We start from the raw sequence: 25,810 nt of genomic DNA, 5'->3' as shown, positions 1-25,810 counted from the left end.
CTTGATAAGAAAGGGATTTACTCCGTTAAGTCGGGATATCATTGGGCTCACTCATGGGCATTCCCGAGGGTAAATTACGTGACACACCCCCCCCCAGCGACCTCACCCCCCAAGCGACCCACATACCTGCAACAACAAAAAAAAAAAAAGGAAGAAGAGGGAGGAAGAAGAAAAAGAAAAAAAAAATACCTAAACCCAGTTTGTCCCCCACCCACAAAAAAAAAAAAAAAAAAAAAAAGCCCAGAACCCCCCCTCCCGGAGACCTTCCTGCGAATTGGGGCTTTTTTTTTTCTCCCTATTCTTCTTCTTCTTCTTACAGGTTTTAGGGGGGAAGAACTAGGGGGTTTTTTTTCCTCCCTCCTCTTTTTCTTCTTCTTCTTATTGTTGCAGGTTTTTGGGTTCTAGGTTAGGGATAGGGATGTGGGTTGTGACATCCCACATCGCCCAGGGGAGTGATCCTTAAATGTATATTCTCATCCCTACCTAGCACGAGACCTTTTGGGAGCTCACTGGCTTCGGGTTCTGTAGAAACTCCAAAGTTAAGCGAGAAGGAAGCCAGAGCATTCCCAGGATGGGTGACCCATTGGGAAGTTGCTCGTGAGTTCCCAAAAACAAAACCGTGAGGGAATGGTAAGCCCAAAGCGAACAATATCGTGCTACGGTGGTGGAACGGGTCTGGGATATGGTGGACCCGGGCCGGGATATGACAAATGGTATCAGAGCCAATCCCTGGCCAGAAGTGTGCCGACTAGGACGTCGGGCCCCTAAAGATGGTGGATTGTGACATCCCACATCGCCCAGGGGAGTGATCCTTAAATGTATATTCTCATCCCTACCTAGCACGAAGCTTTTTGGGAGCTCACTGGATTCGGGTTCCGTAAGAACTCCGAAGTTAAGCGAGAAAGAGGCCAGAGCACTCCCAGGATGGGTGACCCACTGGGAAGTTGCTTGTGAGTTCCTAAAAATAAAACCGTGAGGGAATGGGGTAAGCCCAAAACGAACAATATCGTGTTACGGTGGTGGAACGGGTCCGGGATATGGTGGACCCGGGCCGGGATATGACATGGGTCGCTTGGGGGGAGGTCGTTGGGGGGTGGGTGAGGGATAGTGGGAAGGGATTTTGTAAATGGGAGTTGCAGAGAGGAGAGGGGGAAGAAAGGGGATCTAGGTTCGAGTTTTTATGTTTTTTTTTAATTGGGTTAATATTATAATATTTTTAATGTATAAAAAAAAATACCACGTGGCAGCCACGTCAGCATTTAACAGTTTAATGGACAAAAAATCTAACGGATGTATTATTTTGAAATAAAATGGTACATGATGTATGAAAGTGAAATGTTTTAAAGACGTTGTATGGGGTTGTAATAGATCTCAAACATAAGGAGCTACTATGTAATTTACCCTAATATTTCTAATATATATATATATATATATATATATATCTCTCTCTCTCAAATCAGAGCTTAGTAACTAAAATGTCATATCTCAAAACATCTTCATAGTATATAGTCATCTATCATATATACTACAAAGAACATGAAATCAATAAAGCATGGTATTCCAAAATATTCTCAGTAAATCATGATATCTCATAAAAAGTAAAATCTAATTTACTCATAAAACATAACCATTAAATCATGTTTTTCATGTATGCATTTCTAATAGCAAAATTATGCATTTTGGAAGGGGTCCACTCATAGATACTCTATCGTCGAAAAACTGTGCGAAATAAGAAGAACGGAAACGCTGTAGTAATAGCACCTAAGCACATAAATGGTCAAATTAATAAAACTCGACCATAACGATTGAATTTCGGAAAACATATGTCATAAACGGATTCAGAATGTCAAAAAACATAAAGAGGGACCTCAGGTACCCCCAAGCGTTGCCACGGGGTGGCGGCCCCGAATGCCACGCGTTGTCACACGTGTCGATATGGGTCGCCGAAAAGTTCACCGGAAAAGTCCTTGGCGCCGCCATGGACGGTGGCGGAGCACAGTACCTCCAACGAAGGCGGGTGTGCTCCACGCGCAGACACAGGTGATCCTTCACGAGTGCAGGCCTATGAGCCACTTATGCACAGCCTGGGTTCTATGGTTTTGGGCCAAAAGGTTTCTCTGAGTTAGGCCTCACGATTTGGGCTTGGGCCAAGGTTTTGGGCTAAAGGGTCTGTGGCCCAAAGGCTTTGTTTTAGGTTTTAGGCTTAATGGGTTGGGCTTGAGGGTTTTAACATAGGTTTGGGCTCAGTGGGCTTAATAGTCTGGCCCAATGGTTTGGGCTGGCACAATGGGTTTTGGGCCTAAGTTTAGGGCTAGGTTATAATGGGTTTGGACTAGAGGACCTGGGTATCCTGGGTTTAGGTCGGTTGACCCAATTCTCAGATTAGTTTCGAGGAAGATGAAGGTCAGAGCTTCCCGAGCTCCGATCAACCTCGATCTTCCACCATTTTACTCTAAAATTATACCAAAATGAAGATGAAAGGATGAAGGAGTCGAATCGACCTCACCTAAGTAGCATAAGTGGCTGGAGAGGGCTGAGAATCACTTGCAAGGATCACAACCATTGCTGGAAAACCGGGAGAGTTTTGGGTTCATGATGGAGAGATCTCGATGGTGGTGAGGTCGCCGGAGTGGGAGCCATGGTGGTGGTGACTTAGTCATCAGTTGGGTGTCTAGGTGTGTGGTGTTCGGGGGAGGAGAGGGTGCATTGATGGAGATAGTGAAAAGAGAAGAGAGAGAAATAGCTTAGGGTAAGTGCTACACAGGAAGGAAGAAAAAGGGGAAAAGAGAGAGTGTCGGGGACCAAAAAGTGAGGGTGGGCCCCATTGGCACACCAAACAAGACCAATCAAAAACCATAATTTAAAATAAAATATCCTACCCATAGTGGAATTATGAATTTGCCTTCCCGTTCTGTAAATTCCAGGACGGGTTGTTACATTATAGATCCTCATTTTCCGCGTCCATCCCGGGTCCTATTAGGAAAGTTGTGTGGAAGCTAGAACAACCCCCCCCCCCCAAATACGCTGCTTCATGTGGAAGACACTTCATAAGGCCCTTGCTACAACAACAACCCTCTTCAGGTGGAAATCCGCTCCATCACCACTATGCCCTTTTTGCAAGTCCTAGGAGGAATCAGTAGAACACCTTTTCTAATGTGACCGTGGGTGGAGACGGGGTGGTTTGGTGGAGTTTTAAACTACAAAATTAACCACAGTGAAATCACAACTTGGGCTAACTAGCTTCTTGCTCTTGTCAACTCTAATAGTGGCTTAAAATGTGATCGGGGACGATTCCTATCTTATGTTGCGTTTTCATGTTGGCATATCTGGAAAGCTAGATGTTGCTTGTTTTTCCAACAACAACCGATTAACCTGAGACAGGTGATTGTGGCCATTTCCACCAACGCCAGTGCATTTAGGGAAGCTTCTCGTGTTCCTGCTCTGAATTTGGTGTCAAGCAGCCACGTCACCCCGTCGACAGCCCAATGGTTTCCACCAGGCTCCCAGTTTGTCAAAATTAATGTTGATGCCAGTTGGTTGGCTGCTTCACATGTGGGGTTTGGTGGGGTTGTTGCACGGGATAAAAATGGTAACTTCCTTGCAGCTCGTAGGTACCATCTCTCTGCTCCATGCGTTGCGGCGACTAAGGCACTGGCCATTCTTCATGGGTGCAAGTTGGGTTTTTCCTAGGGCCTGAACTAAGTTATCATTGAATCTGATTCATCGAAGTCAATTTCATGCCTTAGGGATACGCTAACAAATGGCAGTTGGGAGGCCTTTCCACTCTGGTAAAGAGTAAGAAACTGGGAGAATCCTTTCAAGACTATCGCTGGTCTTGGATCCCAAGATCAGCCAATATGGCGACGGACCACCTGGTGTCAAGAAGATGTTTGGAGATGTGTGACTTTACTTGGGTCGATTGACCCCCATCTTCTTTTGTTCATGTCCTAAACAATGATGGGTTACTTTGCCCCGCCCCCCCCCCTTAAATTTATGTATTGGTAGTATAAGGGGTGACATCTTAGCTTTGGTAGTAGCGTCATGCTCTCTTTCACCCCCTACACTGCTTAGTGTTCATCCTCGTTATTTTGCTTGCCTCGCAGTAGGCTTTCATTTGTACTTTTAGCATTTCTGCCCTCGTAATGAGAATTTCCGATTCACCAAAAAAAAAAAAAAGGAAAGTCCCGTATGACCGGCCCGCAATTTAGCGCCGGTAGGCGAATGTCGTAATCTGAGAGGCAGCACATACGAAAGCCCGTCTTGGCTAAATAGCCTAGTTTAAATATTCGTATGACCAGGATTCGGCTTGCGGACAAGGGGAACAAAGCCCACTTGACACCTACATACAAAACACTGCCTCGGTCACACCCCTCATACATTATGTTTATTACTCTCATATCCCTATCAAATGAGAATAACACAATAAAATAAATATCCCATATGCCAAATAGGGCTATTTTTATACTTAATTTAGTTGGTACCCTTATGTGCTAAAGAGGTAATTTAGTTGGTGTCCTTATGTGCCAAAGAGGAAGTTGCACTTACACCCGTCTTAGCATAATCCTCTTCTATTTATTCTTTTTTTTTTTTTCAAAGGACAAAGTTAATTTTGTTTACATTGTTGAATACAAAACAGAATATTATGGTGCTCAATTAGCATAGTTGATGAGCTTTAGTCCGTGTCCTCGAGTAAAATCCCTTTCCATCTACCAACCTCTATCTATTTGTAACCAGCCTTGTATACAAAAGGTAAAGGTAAACCTAGCTGACTGCATATGTGTTGAGCTCCGTCAAAAGTTATTAATTAGCTGTTGACACTAAATTGCGGCATTTTTGTAGTCAAACCAAAAATCATATGCGTCGTTACGATTAACCAGATGCTTTTGCTGGTACTTAAGATCTTTTTAAATATATTATATATATTTTATTCTACAACGTTGCTTACGTATTAACACTTCAACCCTAACCCTATTAATCTATACACACCAATTGTACAAATGGGTTCGGCTACGAGTTTTATAAAAGAATTAACGGTTTGAAAGTTCAATTAGATTTCTATATGTAAAATTTAATCGTGGATTTTATGGACTACTTAGTGATACATATAATGGAAGAAAAACTGCTCATTTTCGCAGGTGTGCATGACTTCAATGTTATTAATATTCAGTGTTACGGGTGTTTTAGCCGTTAAATTTATTTTCACAACTATTCGATCTTTTCTTTTCAATCTTGGCTATTAATTTTTCGTCCCACTAAGTACTACGTACTATTGAAGAAAAATTGTTTTTTTTCCCCTTAAAAAAACCCTGTTCCTCTGTCTACGCAACGATTAAACCTATATTTATTGCTGGCTGTACTGATCAATTCTTTTGTTTCTTTTCTTTAACCTTATTTTCTCCTCGTCACTTGGATGGCCATGACAATTTGTGTCGTCTTTCTTATTACTGAGATTTTGATCGACAATGAAACCTTTTGAGGCCATCCAATGTGAGTATGTACGAATTTCTAATTATCATCTTATATAAACAGTTTGAGGCCAATTCCTTTTACGTTATAAACAATCGGCTCTGTTTGGGGTTTTCGTAGATATAACGAGAATTGAAATTAAAAATTGGAGTGTACTTAATTAGAATACGGAGTGCACTCAGATGATCGACTACTTTTTTAAAAGTAAAAAACTCAAAGGAAAAATGGCTTGATAATATCCAGATAAGAAAAAAGAAAAGCTGGACAAGCACTTGTTATGCCAGACTTGCCAGTCGAGAACGAAAAACATTACATTAGTTCAAATAATACTCCAATAAAGTTACCCAACGTTTGCATGTGGCATTCTTCTACTACCCAAAATACCAAGCTAAACAAAAAATGGAATCCATTTTTCTAAATTTGGCTGATCGTGATTTCAACCTTATCAGCTGGGTTGGGTGTGAAAGATAAATGATTTCAGGGTTGATAAGTTCCCGCCTGAGAATTTAAGATCCACCATAAGAAAACTTGGTAAGTTCCAGGCTTAGCTGATTCTTGAAAATTTGTGAAAATATATTTTCTTCTTTATATCTTTTAATAGTTCATATATAATTGAGTCATGCAAGAATATTTATAGTCTTACACTCCATCTATTTGGATTAAAGCACATAGGATCATCAAAATTCTTGTGTGGAGATATCGGATCCAACGAATCACAGTCCAACCCTTGGGTATTTTGTAAACTGCAGGAATTTAAGACTACCACTAACTTGATTACAAACAAGGTCTAATTAGTCGTCTATTGCATGCACTTGAACAATGGATTAGTTGTACATTTATACTCAGCTTCCATGTTAGCTTTCCGGAAAAGAATGCTAGGCTAGACACATACTAGCTTTGTTTTTTTTTTTTTTTTTTTTTTTGAAAGAAAAAAAAGAAAAAAAAACCGCACTCAGTGGATTAAAAAAAAGGGAAAGCAACAATGTAAACAATAAAATGTTAACATTAATTTGTAGACAATACCTTGTCTGTGTATTTCATTTTCAAAATACTTCAAATGTAATCAGATCTCCTTTCTTGTTCTGACTTACAACTATATTATCCTCCGGTATATAATTCCACTGAGAACCTCAAGATAATAAAACTTAATGAGGATGATTCACAGGGCCGGCCCAGGCCCAATGCGGGCAGGGCGACCGTCCGCGGCCCAAAAAAATTAGGGACACCAAAATTATTAGGGTGGTATATTTATATATGTTTTTATAAGAGTATACATTTATAAAATTTGGTTCAATGACATAGAAATTTAACTAGAAGTGGTGTGTTTGTCATTTGAAAATAATGAGGAGGTCTTGTCTTGGGTTCAAAACACCATGTGTGCTTATTTACTTTCCAATTTTTACAAATTTCTTTTCATAAGAGTATAAATTTATAAAATTTGGTTAAAGGATCAAGAAGTTTAATTAGAAACAATGGCTTTTATTGTTTAAAATATTCGTTTTAATTCAAGTCTAATATTCAACAAAGAATAATACGTAGACCAAATTTTTAGAGCAAATTTGCAAATTAGTAAATAAGAAAAAAAACACCTCACGATTTATTCAAAAACACATTCAAAGTTCAGATGAAAAACAAAACTCATCATCTATCTACTTGTAAGCCCGAAGTTTTTTTGTTTCCTTCTCTCAATACAAAATAAATTAGTCTTTCTGTATTTCTAAATTATTGAGTTTGAAGTGTTTTTCTAAGTATAATTTTATCGATATTTTAAGTGTGAAAATAAATAATTTTCTTGTCTGTGTATTTCATTTTCAAAATACTTCAAATGTAATCAGATCTCCTTTCTTGTATTTCATACCTCACGTACTATTTTATTTCAAAATAATACATCTGTTACATTTTTCATTCATTGATCTATTAAACGCTGACGTGGCTGCCACCTGTGTGCCATGTGGCAAAAATAATAATTTTTTAATTTTTTTTTTAAAAAACCTGAATCTTCTAAAAAAAAATATAAAAAAAAAACATGAAAACCCAGCGGCTAGAACCCCACCCTTAAATCCCAGAACCGCTCCATTGAATCCCAATTCTCGACTTGGCCTTGTCGAACGAGATAGCTTAGATTGTAAGTTGTACTAGATCGAGATCTTTCCAGCGCCTCATCCCTAATAAAGAAATCAAGATCAACCATCACGCCAACATTGTGCTGTGTTATCCAGCCGAACTTGAAGGAGGTTTTGGGCGGGTGGATCTGCAGTTAAGATCCAATAGAGGGTGCCAGGTAAATGATCATATATTTGAAGAGCGCGGGAAAGGAGAGCACAGAGACGAAGTGGAAGCTGGTGGTGCTGATGATGGCGACACAAACTTGGATCGGAAGTGAAAGCGGCGGCTCAACAAACAGCTTGGTAGCTTGCAGCAGTTGGTGATTGTGATTACTGCTCCACCCATTTCAACGACGGACACAGAAGTTGAAGATTTCAATGGCGGCAGCTCTCATCGACTGCATCATCATCATTGGAGCTTCTGCAAATTTTCTCTGATTCAATGCTTTTATTGGCAATCAAACAACGGCGACCGCCGATTCGAATCCGAATCCCAAACCCTTTTCAAAGCGAAGGCAAGGCGGCTTCGATTAGCCTTCTAAAACTTTGCCCTCATTCCCAATACGGCATACTCTTTGAATATGTAAGTCTCCAGATTGCTGAACCCCTTTGATTGACGCGTAGCTCGGAATCTTGAAAACCCTAAAATTTGATTGAATTTTTTAGCTTTTTTGGGTGCTGCTCAAACCATTAATGGTGGATTGTCTTTTTCCGTGCTCTTTTGTATCTTGAAGGGTTCGAGTTGCAGAGGAGAGAAGGGTGGGTGGGGTTGCCGATGAGCTCGGGGAAGGTAGGGGTGGGGTGGGGGGTTGCGGGGGAGGTCAGGGTGGGGTGGGATGGTGGTTAGGAGGCTCGGGATGGAGAAGAGAGGTGGGGTTCTAGGTTTTCAGGCTTAGTTTTTTTTTTTAATTAATAAAATTAAAAAATTATTATTTTGCCATGCGACACACATGTGGCACAAATGTGTCAGCCATGTCAGCGCTTAACGGATCAATGGATGGAAAATGTAACGGATGTATTATTTTGAAATAAAATAGTACGTGAGGTATGAAAATGAAATGTTTTAAAGATGTTGTAAGAGATTGTAATAGACCTCAAACTTGATGGACTGTTATATAATTTACCCTAACATTTATCTCAACAGATATCTGGAAAGAAATTGTAAAAACTGATTCAATTCATAATTCAGGAAACTTAGAGATCAATATCCTAAGAGATAAAGCCTACAACAGAGAGGATTAATATCCTAATACATGATAACAAGACAAGAGTCCAAATCCTATCCAACAGAATTGTCTAAAAAATATTTTGTATCATATATTTAGTTAGTTTAGGTGATTTACACAAACAATTTATATAAAATCTTAAGATATGTTTTCCCCCTAGCGAATAGGAACGAGGATTAACCAAAATTTTGTGAATCTCTTTTTCATTTGTAGATGTGTACTTTGATAATGGGGATTTTATTTCTCTCTCCATCTGTACGAAAATGGAGGACAACCATGGTTGTAGTGGATATAAATGTTTTCAGTTAGTGGTTTGGTGTATTGTATGAGCTCTAACTGTTTTTTTTTTATAATATTAGTACGACGCCCCTTTATAAGAAATTCTGATTCCATCACTGTTCTTTCTACATAGTAAATTCATTCACATTCATAAATATGTGTAATCCGAGATTATATAATTGTTTAGAAACTATAATTAGGGTTTCAGATTGAAACTTGAAATTAAGATTAGTCTGACAAGCATGACGAAAAGTCATTCCAGGAATGTTTGTATGGGTGAGCTCTATTTCCTTTCAGAGCTCTGCTAAACAAGTTATCAATTCTATTAGTCAATAGTGTGAATTAATATGACTATTTATTTATTGTTGTTAATATCATCGTATCTACCTGATGTATACAGCGGTTATTAATTTAGCGGCAGTTCAATAATCTTTTTCTTTTTCTTTTTTTCACTTTTCACTTTTTTTACTGAAAACTTGTTTGATATAGTTTTCAGGTTAATGAAATCTAAAAACTAAAATCAAGCTAAATTTAAAAAACTCACAAGAGTAGCTTTGCTTAATTTGGGTTTTAATTTTCATTTTGTTTAAAAACCAAAAAGTAAAAAACTGATATGGTCATCAAACAAACTCGACACATGATCAAAAGCATGCTACGAATTTTATTATGGTCATCAAACAAACCCTTAGAAAATTGAAAATCTTTCATTTTAATGTTTGTATTACTTGAAAAGCAAGTTACTCTTTCTTACTAGTATAAATAAAGGTCCAAGAGATGACAAATGTTATCATAAAATTCTTCAAGCCCTCTCTACTCTCTACTTTTCTCCCACTTTGCCGTTCCTCCCTCTCTAAATTTATACCACAACATTAAGCATTTTTTTTTTGTGTTTTATTATTTCAATAAATTCGGTAAACAATCACTAAAAAGTCTAAATTACAACCAAAGTGATCAGATAAGTTCTCGTTAGGAAACACGTAAGTTTGGCGTTGAATATACAGCTAAGGTTGGGAGAAACTTAAGGCTTAGGATAAGAAGAATATTGCACATGTGTTGTACTGAAGTTTGTTAGGGTACGTAATGAACGTAAACATAGAATCCAAGTCAGTGTCCATAACTCACAAGTCATCACACCCATAACAAGCTGCTCCACATTTCTCTCACCAGTCATCCATTCCCACCATAACTAAGTCAACACTTGAAGACTAAAGTTTCAAATTTTGTACTTAATTAAATTCTAATCGTTTCCGATTTCGTATCTTGGGCTGAGTCCGGGTAAGCCGATAGAATCAAATCTTAGATACTTATCTATATCCTACTTTTGTTTACACTACCTAAATAAGATACACTAAGCTCTAATAAGTAATAAAACAAAAAGATGCAATGTGGATCCAGAGAAAGTGAGCAGCGAGGGAAAAATAGAGAGAAAGAGAAAGAGGGAGAGATGGAGAATGAGAATGATTCTTCACTATTAGAGCAAGTGCCCCCTCCTAACCCTAAAGGAGGATGGAGAGCTATCAAATACATTCTTGGTACACAATATCATTCATCTTATAATCTTGTATTGAATTTTTTCTTTCATGTGATTTTTGACGGGGTTTTGGTTTGCCATTTCGTTAATTTTATTTCGTTGGTTGATTAATTTGAAGGGAATGAATCGTTCGAGAAGCTGGCTTCGATGAGTTTGATAGCCAACATCACAGTGTACTTGAATACAAGATACAACTTAAGTGGAATATTTGTGGTAAATGTGGTTAATATATGGAATGGTACATCGAATGTTGTAACACTAGCAGGTGCTTTTGTGTCTGATGCTTATCTGGGCAGATTTAGTACCCTCCTCGTTGGATCCATGTCATCTCTCCTGGTAATAGTTATGATTCGTCTGTCTCTTTTCCAATTAGAAGTTCTATCTCACTCTAGATTAATCATCAATTTCATTTAATCCATTATTTGGAATTTCAGTCTAGCATAACTAACATTGAAGTGAAATAATTAACCGATCTCTTGTATGCTTAGAAGAATGGGAAATGTGCACACATACAAACTGGCTATAAACTTTCAATATAGAACCAAACCCGTTTTATATACGGTTTATCATCTGTTTAGTGTGTCTCATTATCTATCTTATTAAACGTTTGTAACTAGTTATATTTATGCATATTTCGCTATAAAAATTCAATTGTGCATTGTAATTATTTCTCATGTCTGTCCCCTGCATATATATTCTTCATCTTCCTAGGTTTTTCCTTTTGGTAGTAAAGTATCACGTAATCCAAGAAAATGATGATTTTGTACTCATGGTTGCAAATTTTTCTTTACACTTTTTCATTTTATTTCAGGGTATGGGAGCCATGACCCTTACTGCATCTATAGATAAGTTAAGACCCTCCACCTGCAAAGATCCCCAACATTGCCCTCAGCCGCAGCCTTGGCAGCTGGTCTTCCTCTACATTGCTCTTCTACTGCTCTCCCTAGGAGCAGGTTGCATCAGGCCCTGCAACATTGCCTTTGGTGCTGACCAATTCGACACCAGGACAGCAAAAGGAAGGGCGCAACTCCAAAGCTTTTTCAATTGGTGGTATTTCTCTTTCACACTGGCTCTAGTTGTGGCCCTCACCGGAGTTGTGTACATCCAGACCAATATCAGTTGGGTCATAGGGTTTGTCATTCCCACTGCCTGCCTTGCTTCCTCTATCACCATTTTCTTGGTCGGCCGCCACACTTACATTTACTTGAAGCCTCAAGGGAGCATTTTTTTGGACATAGCCAAGGTCATCACAGCTGCCTGTCGAAAATCAAGAGTAAAGGTTTCACTGGCTTCCGAGCACTCATTTTATGATCCTCCACTAAACAATGCATCTGATCAGTCATATATGATCTTGAAGCTCCCTCACACTAATCGCTTCAGGTTCCTTGACAGAGCTGCTATAATAACTAACCCAAATGAATTGGACAATCAAGGCAAGCCTAGGAGCAGTTGGAGGCTGTGTAGCCTCCAACAAGTTGAGCAACTGAAGTGCTTAGTGGCAATTCTTCCAGTTTGGGTTACAGCAATCGGGACTTTCATGTGCATGGACCAACATAACACTTTCGGGGTCTTACAAATATTGCAAACGGACAGATCCATAGGACCGCATTTCAAATTCGCACCCGGATGGATGAATATCATAGCAATGCTTGCACTCGCAACGTGGATCTTCATCTACGAGCAAATTTACCTCCCGCTGACCCAAAGAAGGAGCGGTAGGGACAAAAGACTGACGATGCAACAGAGGATCAACACCGGCATTGTGCTGTCCATTCTGTCCATGTTGGTATCTGGGATCGTTGAAGAGCACCGTCGGAAAACTGCTTTGAAACACGGATCATTCATTTCACCCGTGAGCTTTGGCCTACTCTTACCACAGTTTGTCTTATCAGGGTTGACTGAGGCCTTTGCGGCTGTTTCCATAATGGAGTTTTTCACTATGCAAATGCCGGAGAGTATGAGGACTATTGCCGGGGCAGTCTTCTTCCTCAGCTTATCGGTTTCGAGTTATCTAGGCTCTTTGATAGTCAATATAGTCAGCAAGGCAACCCAAAAGAAGGGGGAAACGCCCTGGCTCGGCGGTCATGACCTGAACAAGAATAAGCTGGACTACTACTACTACATCATTGCCGGCCTCGGAGTTGTTAACCTTGCGTATTTCAATTTCTTTGCTCGACATTACGTAACGGTTGGAAGGTTTGGAAAAGGGAGAATGGAGATGCAGCCGGAGAATCCGAGTGGCTCAAGAGACCTGGTGGAACATGAATCGACGGATGAGGAGAAGGGGTTGGGTACTCATGCATAGATGGAGATGGACATATATAATTATGTTATTTGTGCTATTTTGTTTGTTAAGAATTTCGTACATGGAAATGGACATAATTTATTGATGCTATTCTATTTTTGAAAGTATATACATAAAATTAGACAGAACTGGAGAGAGCTTGTAACGAACCGTCCCCAATTATTACGAATTTTATAATTTTAAAATTTGAAATTTCGAAAATGCTCTTCGAGGAAAATACAATTGACTTTTGTTGACCACCTTGTTATGTCACGTAATGTTTGTTTTCTTGACGTATCCTCGTAAACTCGTCGCTATGAACACGTGGGCACAAATGAAACGTAATTTGGAGTTATAACGAAGAAGTTATTAACGAATGAATTCGAGGGCAAGATTGTAAATTTATTATTTTTTGGAATGCTCCAAATTTTTGGAGCAAAATCTGGAAAGCCACGTGTGTGGCCCAAATGAAAGGGAAGAAAAGATGGGCGGTGGAGATGAAAGATAATGTTACACCCACCCTTAATTTAAATTGTATTTTCACTAAGTTTAAGATTATCTTACTTTTAAAATTGTTTTTGGGTCTTAATGCTTACCCGGCCTCCTTTCTTCTTTTTTCCCTTTGGACCCATGAGTCTCCCTCTCCCCTTTTCTTTTATTTTTTTCTGATAAGTCTCTCTCTCTAGCTCTCTCTTCAGCTCTTCCTCTCTTCTCTGGAAACACACACACAAAAATCATCATCCTCACATCGTCCTGTCTTCCTCCCCGAGCCTAAACTCGTCAAACAATCCTTGGACCCACGTTCAAATTGGAGGAAAACTGGAAATGGAGAACTTCAGCAAGTTCTTACTCCCTCCGACGTAGGTAACCCCTAGAATCCATTGGTTAGTGTTTACATGGAATTATGGGATGAAATTGAGTAGCTTTGGTAGCTGTAGGACGCAGAAACACCTCGGGGGGACCTCTGCAGTTTTTCCGACGATAAACCGTGGTCATTTGGCCATCTTTCAGGCCATTTTCCAACCAACTCTGGCACCACTTGGTATGATTCTCTTCTCCACATTTCTAGTAACATTTTGGCTTTTAAATCACTCAATTTGGTTAAGTAACGAAAAAGTTACAAAGCTTTGAAAATTCCCCAAACCTTCGGCCAAAACCCAGTTTTCCCAATGAGCACTGCCCCTTTCGAGGCGTTTTCCAGCCAAATCGCTATGAGTTGGCCACCGTGCAGGTATCAATCTCTTCATATCGTCGAGTACTACAACTTTCATGTTTGGATCACTTGATTTAGATGAGTAACAAAGAAGTTATGAGCCGTTGAAAATCAACCACCAAACCGGCCAAAGGGTGGCCTAAAAACCACCCTCAACCCAGGCCTTTGGGCGGGGTTACCCAACCATTTTACCCAGTCCCTTGGGGCCGTGTAGAACGTGGGCCTTTGGCCCATTGCCACTAAAGCCCAAGCCCCTTTTTAATATTTGTTTCATTTTGTTTTAGTTTATTTATTAAAGGTCTTTGGGCCATTCAACCTAACCCAAAAACCCTTTATAACCCAAACCCTTTATTTTATATTGTTTTTATTTTATTTATTAAACCAAGGCCTTTGGGCCTTATCTAAAACCCTAAACCCTTTCAAATTAGGCCTTCAGGCCGTGTGGGTCTGGGTCCGAGCCCAGAGATCTCTTAACCCAATCCTAAAACCCCTAAGTCTAACCCACCTATTTATCTAAACCCTAAAACCCAAATTCTAAACCCTTTTCCCTATTTCCCATAAACCCTAAACCCCTAAGTCCAACCCTAGAGCCTAAAAGCCCTAAACCTAAACTCTAACCCTAAACCGGTTTGACCAAACCAATTGACTTTGACCCGTTGACTTTGACTTTGACCGATCAACGGTCAACATTGACTTTAGGGTTGACTTTTCGGGATTTCATCCGAAACCCCTCCTAAGCTAATTCGACGTCCTGGATCTGTTTTTTAAGTCCGTTTTCCCAAATTCAATCGTTTGAGTAAATTTTTACTAAATGTACCATTTATGTGCTTAGGGGCAATAATTGTAACGTTTTCGTGGTTGCTAGTTTGCGTGGCTCTTCGGTGGCTAAGTACTGTGAGTTGACCCTTTTCTAAAAATGCATGTTTTAATAGTAGAAATGCATACATGAAAGGCATGATTTAATGATTACGTTTATGAAACGCTTTGAGATAACATGCTTACTAAGGCTAGTTTGAATTATTACTATTTTTCCTATAACCCATGTTCTTATAGAATATCCGATGGATGACGATATGATATTTAGAACATGTTTCGCACACCTCTTTATAGTATAGATGATGGATGACTTTATACTATGAAGTTGCTTTTCAATATATATATGTTCAATGGTTTTGTACTTACCTAGTGGTTATTTCTGCTACGGGGTGTAGGGATAGATTATGGTCCGTCCCGGGCGACGGTTTGGTGTTGGCATAGTGCCTGGAGTGTGTTTCCTCTGGCTATTAGCACAGGGACAGGAAGCCGGCATAGGGCCTGAAATGTATTTTCCTCTGACTGTCTGCTCAGAGACGGGGAGCCGGCATGGGGCCTGAGGGTTAACGGACATTCACTAGTAATTATTATATATGAGTTATGATTTGAGACATTATACGACATGCTAGGTTTCAAAAAACCTATGTTTAACATTATATATGTGTTTTCATAAAACCTGGGGGTTAGTACGTTGATAACTGTTTTATTATATATATATATCAACTTGGTCCACTCATATTTGTTTTGTGCCCCCTTCAAGACTTAGAATCGAGGCATACAATCCCGGCATCAAGGCACTTCCGCATCGGCATCTTCGAGTCCTCTTGGTGTGGGACCCATTCTTTTATTCATTCAATTTTATATTATTTCTTTTAGTATTCTTGTTAGTCGTATGCTCTAAACACGTTCCTTAAATGCATATTCTTTATTCTTTTATATTTATAAACCTTATATATTCCTTGTTTTCAACAATTGCACTCAATAAATGGCTTTCGTCACCCTCGGGTGTCGGTCAACACGTGCCTATCCTGGCATTCGGGGAAATATCGGGATCGGGGCGTGTCAGATAAAGGAGAGGAAAGAGGATGGGCACTACCCAATCGGGAGAAGAAAGAAGAGTGAGTGACCAATGGGAAGAGAGAGCAAGGAGGGAAAGGAGGGAAAATGAGATAGAGGGAATCGGTCGAGTTCCTCTTGACCCACGTGATGACTTGATTTCCTTGAAGTTTCTCGATGGTTTTCCGTCCAATTTTCCGAATTTCTTCAACCTTCCATCACCACCAAACCTTATCACAACATCCCCATCACCTAATTCTAACCAAACTCGACGAAATTTAGCCCCAATGTGGTGAGAAAACCCACCAACGGGTCTAGGTGGGTCTCGGCCTTGAATCACCATTTGTGAAACGATTTTTGTCGATCTTTACCACCATTAGACTCTCCTTAAACCTAAGAACAAACCCCAACCAACCATAGAGGCGGCAGAGCACCGGAGGAGTCGAATCAAATCACACCCAAATCTAGGGTTCCGACGGGTTTGAGTGAAATTAAGGCTTTTCCTTGCCAAATTGGCCTTAGTCACTGGTATAAAAGTTGTTCCTCTCATCGAGATCTTCATTCCTATAAAACTTGAGAATTTTTGGAGTTGATAGATTTTCCGGCTAGTTAGGGTGGCCGACAGCCACGTGCGGCGGCGTGTGGAGGAAAAACCCGAGGTTCCTCAACATGCCGAATCTGAATCTGCCATCTTTTTTCCCAAATTATAACGTTTTAGTATAGTTTTACTAAAAGGTCCCAATTTTTGTTTAGGCGCGTTAGCGGGAAAGGATGACATCCTTGATAGTTCGAGCGGCTTCGGGCAATAAAATCAATGGGTGGATCCCTTCTAAACTTATATATTTTTATAAAATATTGATCTAGCATGCATTTCATATTCATGCATCGAATATGTTTTATATTATGCGTTTCGGATTTCTATGATTATGGGTTACATAAAATTCATGATTTAATTAAATTGCTTTACTAAATATTATGATATATTGAACTACGTTTTATTAAAGGTTATGAAATGTCGGATTAGCATATATGAATTTCTATGGATTTGAATATGGCTATTTCCATGGCTTACGAATATGAATTATTTTACGAAGTTAAGATTACGAATGATAATGGATTTATGATACGAGGTTTGAGTTTTTGAGCTTCGATGTTTGAATATGAGATTTTGAGATATGTTTTTGAGTACTTATCTAGTGGGTTATCATACGGCACATCTGCACACCATGGGTATTATGTCTATGGCCATAGGACACAGATGATGGAGGAGTGAGATATGATATATTATATACCCCCAACTTCACCGCTGAAAGCGGTGTCGGACAGCTTAACTAGCCACAGCTAGTGTCGGTGTGGATGTTATGCTATTTGATTCAGCTTCATCTGCTGGTGATGGACAAGTTATTCAGCTTCACCTTCGGGTGATGGACAGGCTATACAGCTTCACCTTCAAGCGATGGACAGGTACTGCCTTCGGGCGACTATGATTCCCCTAGTTGAGTACTTCACGGATATGATTTGTAGAGGTTATACAAATGTTTTACACTGCATGCTAGGGTTTTTCATAAAACCTATTATTTAGTATTATATACATGTTTTCAAAACAGGGGGTTATTATGTTCAAAAATAAAATGTTATCCTATTATTAGTACTAATATTATAAACTCTTGTCCACTCACCTTTCATGTTTTGTGCCCTCTTCAGGATTTAGATTCAAGGCACACAATCCTTTCGTCAGGGCACCTTTGCGTAGGTATTCTCGAATCTTCTCAGTATAGGTGTCATTCCTTTGTTCGTATATTTTTCTAGTAATTCTTCCATATTATTCTTAGTAGTTGTATACTCTGAACATGTTCCTATTTTGGCATAATCGTTCTAATTACATATCTTTTATTTGTATGCATGTTTAAAATGGCTTCGTCATCCTCGGGTATCGGCCAGCACGTGCCTAACCTGGTATTTGGGGATATCGGGGTTGGGACGTGTTAGAGGTGACTAGGGAGGGTTGGAGACACATGACATTACTTGGCCCTCATTCTTTTTTCTTTGATACAATCAATTGTCGCACTGTCTCGTGTTGTCACCAATACTCTAATGCTACAAAACGTGTACTTATTTATTAAAACTATATAGTTCATGAAGTATCAATCATATCATTCATTTATATTATAACACGTGAATTAATTGATAACATCACGTGATAGATTCATCGTCACGCTCAAAAACCTTCACGTATTTAACATGCAAATCATTTGTTTATTTAACACTCAAAAACAAGTTGAAGATAAAAATGTCAATCAAGAGTTCAAGACAAATAGTAGTATGAACACCTCATGTGTCCAGCTCATGTCCAGTTGCAAAGATGTAACGGAAACCACACACTTGTGGCTAGTTCAGTCAAAAACCAATTTCATCTTTTCATTTCAATGATGGATTATTTGATTTCTATCACGGATAGTCCACGCTTCAAAAACTTAATTTGTTATTATATTCAAGTGTTGTGGGGTAGGGGGGGAAGGTTCAATGGTGGATTATTTGATTTCTAACTAAGATGGCCCACGCTTCACAAACTTATTTTGTTTTTTGGGGGGGGGGGGTGGTGGTGGTTTTAATGATGGATTATTTGATTTCTAACACGGATAGCCCACGCTTCACAAACTTAATAAACGCTTCACAAACTTAATTTGTTATTTTTTTGGGGGGGGGGGGGGTTCAATGATGGATTATTTGATTTCTAACACGAATAGCCTACGCTTCACAAACTTAATTTGTTATTTTGGGAGGGGGGGTGTTCAATGATGGATTATTTGATTTCTAACACAGATAGTCCACGCTTCACAAACTTAATTTGTTATTATATTCAAGTGGGGGGGGGGGGGTGGATAGAAGTTTCAAGGCTTCAGATAACCGTGTATTGAATATATATGCATGCTTCTTATTGTGTCCCTTTCAATTGGTTGCAGAAAAAAAAAACAAGTTTCTCTTGGATTTTAGAAAATGGAAACATCAAACTGCCAATCGTTTGTTGTTGGATGATTTACTAATTCAGAGTGGAACATGGCTGGTTAATTACTTATAATGCTAAGCACCTGGGAATTTCTGCAGTAAGAGCTGACCTAAAAAGGGACATAAGTTGAAACATGCAAGGATTTAATTCTTTGTTGGTGGTAAATTTCAAGTGAGAAATTTTTTCGATAAAGCAAAAATCCAAACAAAAGGAAAGATACAAAGATACAAATCATGGAACGAGAATCCCGATGATCCTTAAATCGTGTCCATTTATTATATATCGTGCGGTTAGTTTTCATCAGATATTGTTCATGTTTAATTTTAAATAAAAATATTTAAAATAATTTTTTACTACACAATATACGATAAACGACACAATTTGAAACTCCCATGATCTTTTACAAAGAAAATCTGAAAATAATCCTCATTCTAAATCATGAGTCAACTACACGTGTATCATGACATGGACACTCAATTATAAACTCATACACATAATTATAAACCAAAGGTAATGTAAGTAGCAAATACACATAATTATAAACTCATACAAACCAACTCCTCACACAAAACTCAACCCATTCAATAGTCTAAATAAAAACTTTTGTCTATTTATAAATAAAAAGTCTAAAACTCACATAGCAATCAATCTAAATAAAAATCATATATCCACATTAATAATCAACTCTAGTTATTCATAAAAGAAACAATTTGTAACCAATTCACTAAAACAATTAGAAATTTAATTTGAATAAGCTATGAAGAACTTACTTTGGAATTTGAAAGATGCGGTTTAGGTGGTCCTCAGACAATGGCGAAGCTACATAGGCGCAAGGAGGTACGGCCACACTTCCAGTCATCAGAAATCGACCCTAAGAGTAAGAATCTGTCTGAGTACTCTGAAAAAACCTGCATTGGACCCGCTCCAAGTCTCCCCAGCCACATCTCTCCCCCTCATTTATCTCTGCCTTGGTCGTCATCGTCGCCGTTTTGGCCATTGGATCTGCGTTCAGGGTTTGAGTTCGTGGTTATTACTGGTCTGGATGTGGCTATATGTAGAGCAGTTTGGAATTTTATGATTGTTTTGTTACTAGAATGGATTTTCTGGATTTCTAGGTATCATTATGAGTAAATAATTCATTTATTTTATTTTATTTGTCTAATTCTCTCCTTTCCTCTTTTAATTTTGCATTATGAACGACATTAATATTGTCTACTATCTGAAAAAGATTTGTTGTCTATATTTTTTTGAGACCTTTTATCCTTTTAAATTTTGTTCCCCCGCAAACAATTTCTGAATTCGCCATTGTTGTCGGAATGATAGCCGGTGTAGGGTGGTAAGAGTTTCGGCGTAAGCAGTTGAGTTAATTTGGTGGGGTTGGGATTTGAGAATTGAACTTGAAATTGAATTTGGGGTTTGCTGCAGCCTACATGTCTACTTTTTTTTTTCTTTTTTCTTTTTTTAACTAATGATTGTCTATTTTTTTTTTTTATATAAAGTAACCTAACTCAAAACGACGTCGTTCTGACTAGGTAATATTTAAAAAATAATAATAAGAAGGAACAACTCCTCTATGAGGGATTTTACCAAGCAGTTGGAGGGGTATGTACGAAGGACATTTCCTTGAAGGACTCAAATTATCCATGAAAATTCAGCAAAGTTCGTAGGGTTAACTGGCCGCCCTTGCCGCTTAATGGGTCAGCCCCTGATTTTCTAGTATGTATTATTCTTTCTTTAGGTAAAGAAACTTGTAAGAAAAGAGTGTAATAAGTCATATAACCTAATTAAAAAAGAAAATAAGTCGTTGTAGGAAACAAATCCTATGTACACGTAATTATTACGTTCAACACCAGCTACAATGAAAGTCGACTCATCTTTTTTCGTAAGGTTTAAGTAAAAATCTGTTGTCAAAGAACCTTTTCGTAACGCATATTATTTTTCCTCGTGGAAACATAAATCTTTTCTCTTTATGCTTTTCTACTTCATTGAACATACAAAAAATACATGTTAACTGTTACACCATGAATCATACAAATTGACAAGAGTGTGACTGAGAGTGACCTGAGTTTGGCTTCTTCCTGCAATGAGCTTGGTTGAGAATTCACACATTAATCCGTAAGGACGCATTCACATGAGCAGGCAAAGAAAAACGAAGGGCTGGAAGTCAAGCACACCAGAAGAGAGTTCAAATTCTCAACGTCATCGCCCTTACAAATAATACTTGCTTAAATAAGTTAAGATCTCGCCTCAAAAATTAATTGGTAATAGGGTAAGTGACTCAACTCTTTATTAGTTATAAGCTTTTGGAAGGTTAATTTGTTAACTCTCCAATATGAAACGATCTTCACTCACATGTCCTTTCACGAATGACGAATTTTTAAGCCTAATAAATAGACCATTTTAACCCAATGACTTGGATCACTTGTAGACAATCTTTACATCCTCTCACAATTGCGGCAGTAGAGTCAAGATTGGCTACTCTATAATGCATCCATGGTCCAGTTGCTAACAGGCAACCTGACAAATATAATAATTGAGAGAGTGATGACTCATCCTCCTCCGATCAAGAAGGAGAGCTTAAATATGTGGAAGCTCATTCAGAAATTTATCAATTTATTTAGCAGATTTAGCCGTTCTCTAACGATAGTTATCACCTGCCAATACTTCGATTTTTATATAAAATAAAATAGGCAACGGAGAAAAACCGTTACCTGAACCCAAAATTGCAGTAGTGACGGCCAGTAGCTGTACAAAGAGAGGAGGGAGAGAAAGTGCTTAAAGTTGCAAGTAGAATGGCGAAGAATTACGAGGAGGCTGTTACAAAAGATGAGTCTGAGATCAAGTACCGTGGCATCAAAGCCATGCCCTTTGTTATAGGTATAAGAAATAGTAGTGAATTAATTAATTTCCGGGTTTTTTTTTGTTCTGTTGAAGATTTTTTTCCTAAGTGCTCAATATGTAAAAATTAAATTGCAGGAAATGAAACCTTTGAGAAGCTAGGAACTATAGGAACTTCATCGAACCTTTTGGTCTATCTGACCACAGTGTTCAACATGAAAAGCATCACAGCTACAACTCTTGTCAATGTCTTCAATGGCACCACCAACTTTGCCACCTTGCCGGGAGCCTTCCTCAGTGACACCTATTTTGGCCGCTACAAAACCCTCGGATTTGCTTCAGTTGCTTCTTTCTTGGTATATTTCTGGTTGCACTAATTTCCATTACATGAAAAAATTGCAACGAGAACTACGTCTGATTGTTTTTTCGTCGCAACGGATTATTTTCTGTAGGGGATGCTGATACTAACCCTAACAGCGGCGGTTGCAAAGCTACATCCTCCAAGCTGTGAAGTAGACGGAATAAGTGGCCCATGCATTGGTCCAACACCATGGCAAATGGCATTTCTACTAAGCGGACTCGGTCTACTAGTTGTCGGAGCTGGTGGCATTAGGCCTTGCAACTTAGCCTTTGGTGCAGACCAATTTGATCCCAATACTGAATCAGGGAAGAAGGCCACCAACAGCTTTTTCAACTGGTACTACTTCACCTTCACTTTTGCCATGATGGTTTCTTTGACAATCATCGTCTACGTGCAATCCAACGTGAGCTGGGCTTGGGGGTTGGGAATTCCTACATTTCTCATGTTCTTGTCTTGTGCACTATTCTTCATGGGTACAAAAATTTATGTGATAGTGAAACCAGATGGTAGTCCATTCACAACTGCAGTGAGGGTCACAGTTGCTGCAGTCAAGAAGAGAGGACTGCAATTACCGGAGCAACCATGGATTTCACTTTTTAACTACGTCCCGAAAAGCTCTATCAACTCCAAGATTCCTTACACTGATCAATTCAGGTAACTGAACTATAATGACTAATTAGTTGCTTTAGATTTCCTCTTGATTAGAATGTCTTGTTCCCTTTTAATTTTTACTTGAAAATTCCCAAGAACATTTTAGTAAAGTTTGTGAATTTCCACTCGTGAAAAAACTGATTAATATTTGTGAATTTACAGTACCAGATACATTGTTGATATTCACTTTGTATTTGATAATATCAACAATCCCTTAAGTATTGTAGATTGATATCTGTAGCAATCAATCATTTCCTTTACAACTCGGCCTATCAACCAAGATAAGACAATTATTTGATACAATAATTGAATCAGCATCAGCCTCATCATAAAGGCTTTATCTGGATCAGCCCCATAGTAGGACAAACCAATTAATAATTGACATATTTGACTAACCAAAAAGTTAACACTATTAATTTTCCAGAATCCTTGACAAAGCTGCAATCATGACCAATGAAGACAAAATCAACCCGGATGGGTCAGCAGCAAATCCATGGGGACTTTGCAGTATGCAGCAAGTGGAAGAAATTAAGTGCTTGGTGAGAGTGGTTCCCATTTGGATCTCACAAGTTATATACTATGTTACCCTGGTGCAACAACAAACTTATACAGTCTTCCAAGCACTGCAATCCGACAGGCACCTTGGCAACACCGGCTTCAAGATCCCCGCTGCGTCTTACACAGTATTCACCATGCTTGCCCTCACAATCTGGATACCAATCTATGACAGACTCATAGTCCCAAAATTGAGAAAAATTACAGGAAAAGAAGGGGGCATCACAGTACTACAAAAGATGGGCATTGGCATGGTTCTTGCTATAATAACCATGCTAGTGTCTGGCCTAGTTGAAGAGAAGAGAAGAAGCTTGGCTCTCTCTAATCCAATTGGAATGGAGGGAAGAAGGGGTGCAATTTCTTCGATGTCCGGATTTTGGTTCATTCCTCAGTTGTCACTAATCGGACTTTCTGAGGCTTTCACAGTGATTGCCCAAGTGGAGTTTTACTACAGGCAGTTCCCAGAAAACATGAGAAGCATTGGGGGTTCATTTTTGTTTGTAGGGATGGCAATGTCCAATTACCTGAGTAGTTTTTTGGTGTCGATAGTTCACCATACCAGTGATTGGCTGCCTGAAGATCTTAACAAGGGGAGATTGGATTACTTTTATTATGTGGTGGTTGTATTGGAGGTTTTGAATCTTGTCTATTTCGTAGTACTTGCTAGGTGGTTTAAGTACAAAGGAAGTGGTGGAAGTGCCTCTGAAATTGGGATGGAGAATATGCAATCTGAGAAACATCTTGTTTGATAGACTAAGATCAAACGTAGCCAGCTAGCTACAAAATCGTGGTCTCGATTAGGGAAATCATGCAAGAAATGAGTGTATAATTTTTTGGGTGCTTTAGAATTAGCCCCTTACAACTGTTGAACTCTAGACATAAACCCACCTATATTAAAATATCTAAATAAAACCTAAATTTTGAATTTGATGCCATGTAAGATAAAAGATGTCCATACATTTAAATTTATTTACAGCACCATGCCACCAACATTAATATGGCTATTACAGTTTTTTTTGTAGACTTTTAATTTATTGTCTTTTGTTTGTCAACAACATTCAATTAGTAGTGTTTTTTGCTTTTAATTTTTTTTTAAAAAGAAGAAGTTATTTTCTTCTTTTATGTGAAATCGCCTAATCCAAATCTAATTAGTACAATATACATTCTATTGAAAATGTAGATACATTAACTTGTGAAATTTTTTTTTTTTAAAAAAAAGGTAAAAATAAACTAGTAGATACATTGTTTCTTGTAAAAACTAAACAATAGTTACATTATTTTCATAAAAAAATAAACAATATGTAATTTTTTTAAAATTACACAATAGGTGCACAATTTTCGTAAAAATTAAATAATAGGTACTTTATTTTTGGAAAAAAAAAAAAACTAGTAGAAACATTGTTTCTTTTAAAAATTAAACAATGAATTTATAAGGTAAATTAGTTTGCATGTATTTTGCATATATGGGTTTGTTATTATGTAGGTAAATTATTTTTCATGTATTTTACATATACTAGGTATATTATTTTTCTTTTTTAAGCAATCTAACATTTTAAAATTTTAATAGGAGGTGCACTATTTGAATCAAATGTTTTTTTTGTAGGTAAATTATTTTGCATGAATTTTACATATATCAAGCATTTATATATCACGCATTTATATATGTGTGTGTGTGTGTGAAACAATTTACCTACATTAATATGTAAAATATAATTTTATTGACTTAATTAAGCATGTATAATAACATATATTAGACATGTTTTATGTTATTATATATTAGGCAATGAATTTATAACATTAATATTTATTTTTTTTGTAAAATCATTAATTCTCCCTTACCATCCATCCGCATGGCATTAATTATGTACATCAAACATTCAAATAGGGTTTACAAAAAAAAAATTCAAATAGGGGTATTTTAGGTATCCGAAATTTTTTTAATGTGTGAAGTCAAACAGAATTAATAAATTTGCTGATGTGGAATCTAGTCAATGAGTTTTATTCAAGAAAAAAAACTTATGTCGAGTTTTATGTAAAAAAAATTAAGTTTTAGGGGCCAAAGTCATATTTTCAGTAATTTTTTTCTGTTACAATTTTACTTTACTCCTCTTTTGTACAAGGAGCATGAATTCAGTTGCACACAAAAATTTCTTACATTATACCAAAAGAAAATTTTACAATTGCAACACGTGTTTGCTGTTTTGGTATAAAGAGGTTGATCAGAATTTCTCCATCTCCAAGTCCTAAACGCAAACCAAGAGAGCAACTCCATTTGTGAAGAAAATGAAAGCTCAATGCCGATCATCCAGTGCACATATACAACAAGTGGGAAATATGGACTAATAATTCAAGCTACAATTATACATATATAATTTATAAATATCTGGCTAACAAAAAGAAAGGGAAACCATATTGCATGACGCAA

At 38.0% G+C, this 25,810-nt stretch overlaps 2 protein-coding genes across 2 annotated transcripts; both read left to right on the top strand.

The window, feature by feature from the left end:
• Positions 1-10,394: 10,394 nt before the first annotated feature.
• LOC126600320 (protein NRT1/ PTR FAMILY 2.8-like) lies at positions 10,395-13,062 on the top strand. The gene is made up of 3 exons (XM_050266903.1): positions 10,395-10,608; positions 10,726-10,943; positions 11,419-13,062. The coding sequence occupies exons 1-3, from the start codon at positions 10,455-10,457 to the stop codon at positions 12,910-12,912; spliced, it is 1,866 nt and encodes a 621-aa protein (XP_050122860.1). The 5' UTR covers positions 10,395-10,454; the 3' UTR covers positions 12,913-13,062.
• Positions 13,063-21,579: 8,517 nt separating this feature from the next.
• On the top strand, positions 21,580-24,312 carry LOC126599944 (protein NRT1/ PTR FAMILY 2.11-like). The gene is made up of 4 exons (XM_050266421.1): positions 21,580-21,857; positions 21,957-22,174; positions 22,271-22,833; positions 23,255-24,312. The coding sequence occupies exons 1-4, from the start codon at positions 21,773-21,775 to the stop codon at positions 24,132-24,134; spliced, it is 1,746 nt and encodes a 581-aa protein (XP_050122378.1). The 5' UTR covers positions 21,580-21,772; the 3' UTR covers positions 24,135-24,312.
• Positions 24,313-25,810: the final 1,498 nt, after the last annotated feature.

The sequence above is a fragment of the Malus sylvestris genome, chromosome 14 (assembly GCF_916048215.2).
Source record: "Malus sylvestris chromosome 14, drMalSylv7.2, whole genome shotgun sequence".
Lineage (NCBI taxonomy): Eukaryota > Viridiplantae > Streptophyta > Magnoliopsida > Rosales > Rosaceae > Malus > Malus sylvestris.
This window is presented reverse-complemented; position numbering and strand designations above follow the sequence as displayed.

Bases quoted from the DNA above. Each gene is read 5' to 3' on its own strand.
- LOC126600320 (XM_050266903.1), top strand. From the start codon at position 10,455: ATGCAATGTGGATCCAGAGAAAGTGAGCAGCGAGGGAAAAATAGAGAG. The intron at 10,609-10,725 runs GTACACAATATC...ATTAATTTGAAG, and splicing joins AGCTATCAAATACATTCTTG to GGAATGAATCGTTCGAGAAG. The intron at 10,944-11,418 runs GTAATAGTTATG...ATTTTATTTCAG, and splicing joins GATCCATGTCATCTCTCCTG to GGTATGGGAGCCATGACCCT.
- LOC126599944 (XM_050266421.1), top strand. From the start codon at position 21,773: ATGGCGAAGAATTACGAGGAGGCTGTTACAAAAGATGAGTCTGAGATC. The intron at 21,858-21,956 runs GTATAAGAAATA...ATTAAATTGCAG, and splicing joins AGCCATGCCCTTTGTTATAG to GAAATGAAACCTTTGAGAAG. The intron at 22,175-22,270 runs GTATATTTCTGG...TATTTTCTGTAG, and splicing joins CTTCAGTTGCTTCTTTCTTG to GGGATGCTGATACTAACCCT.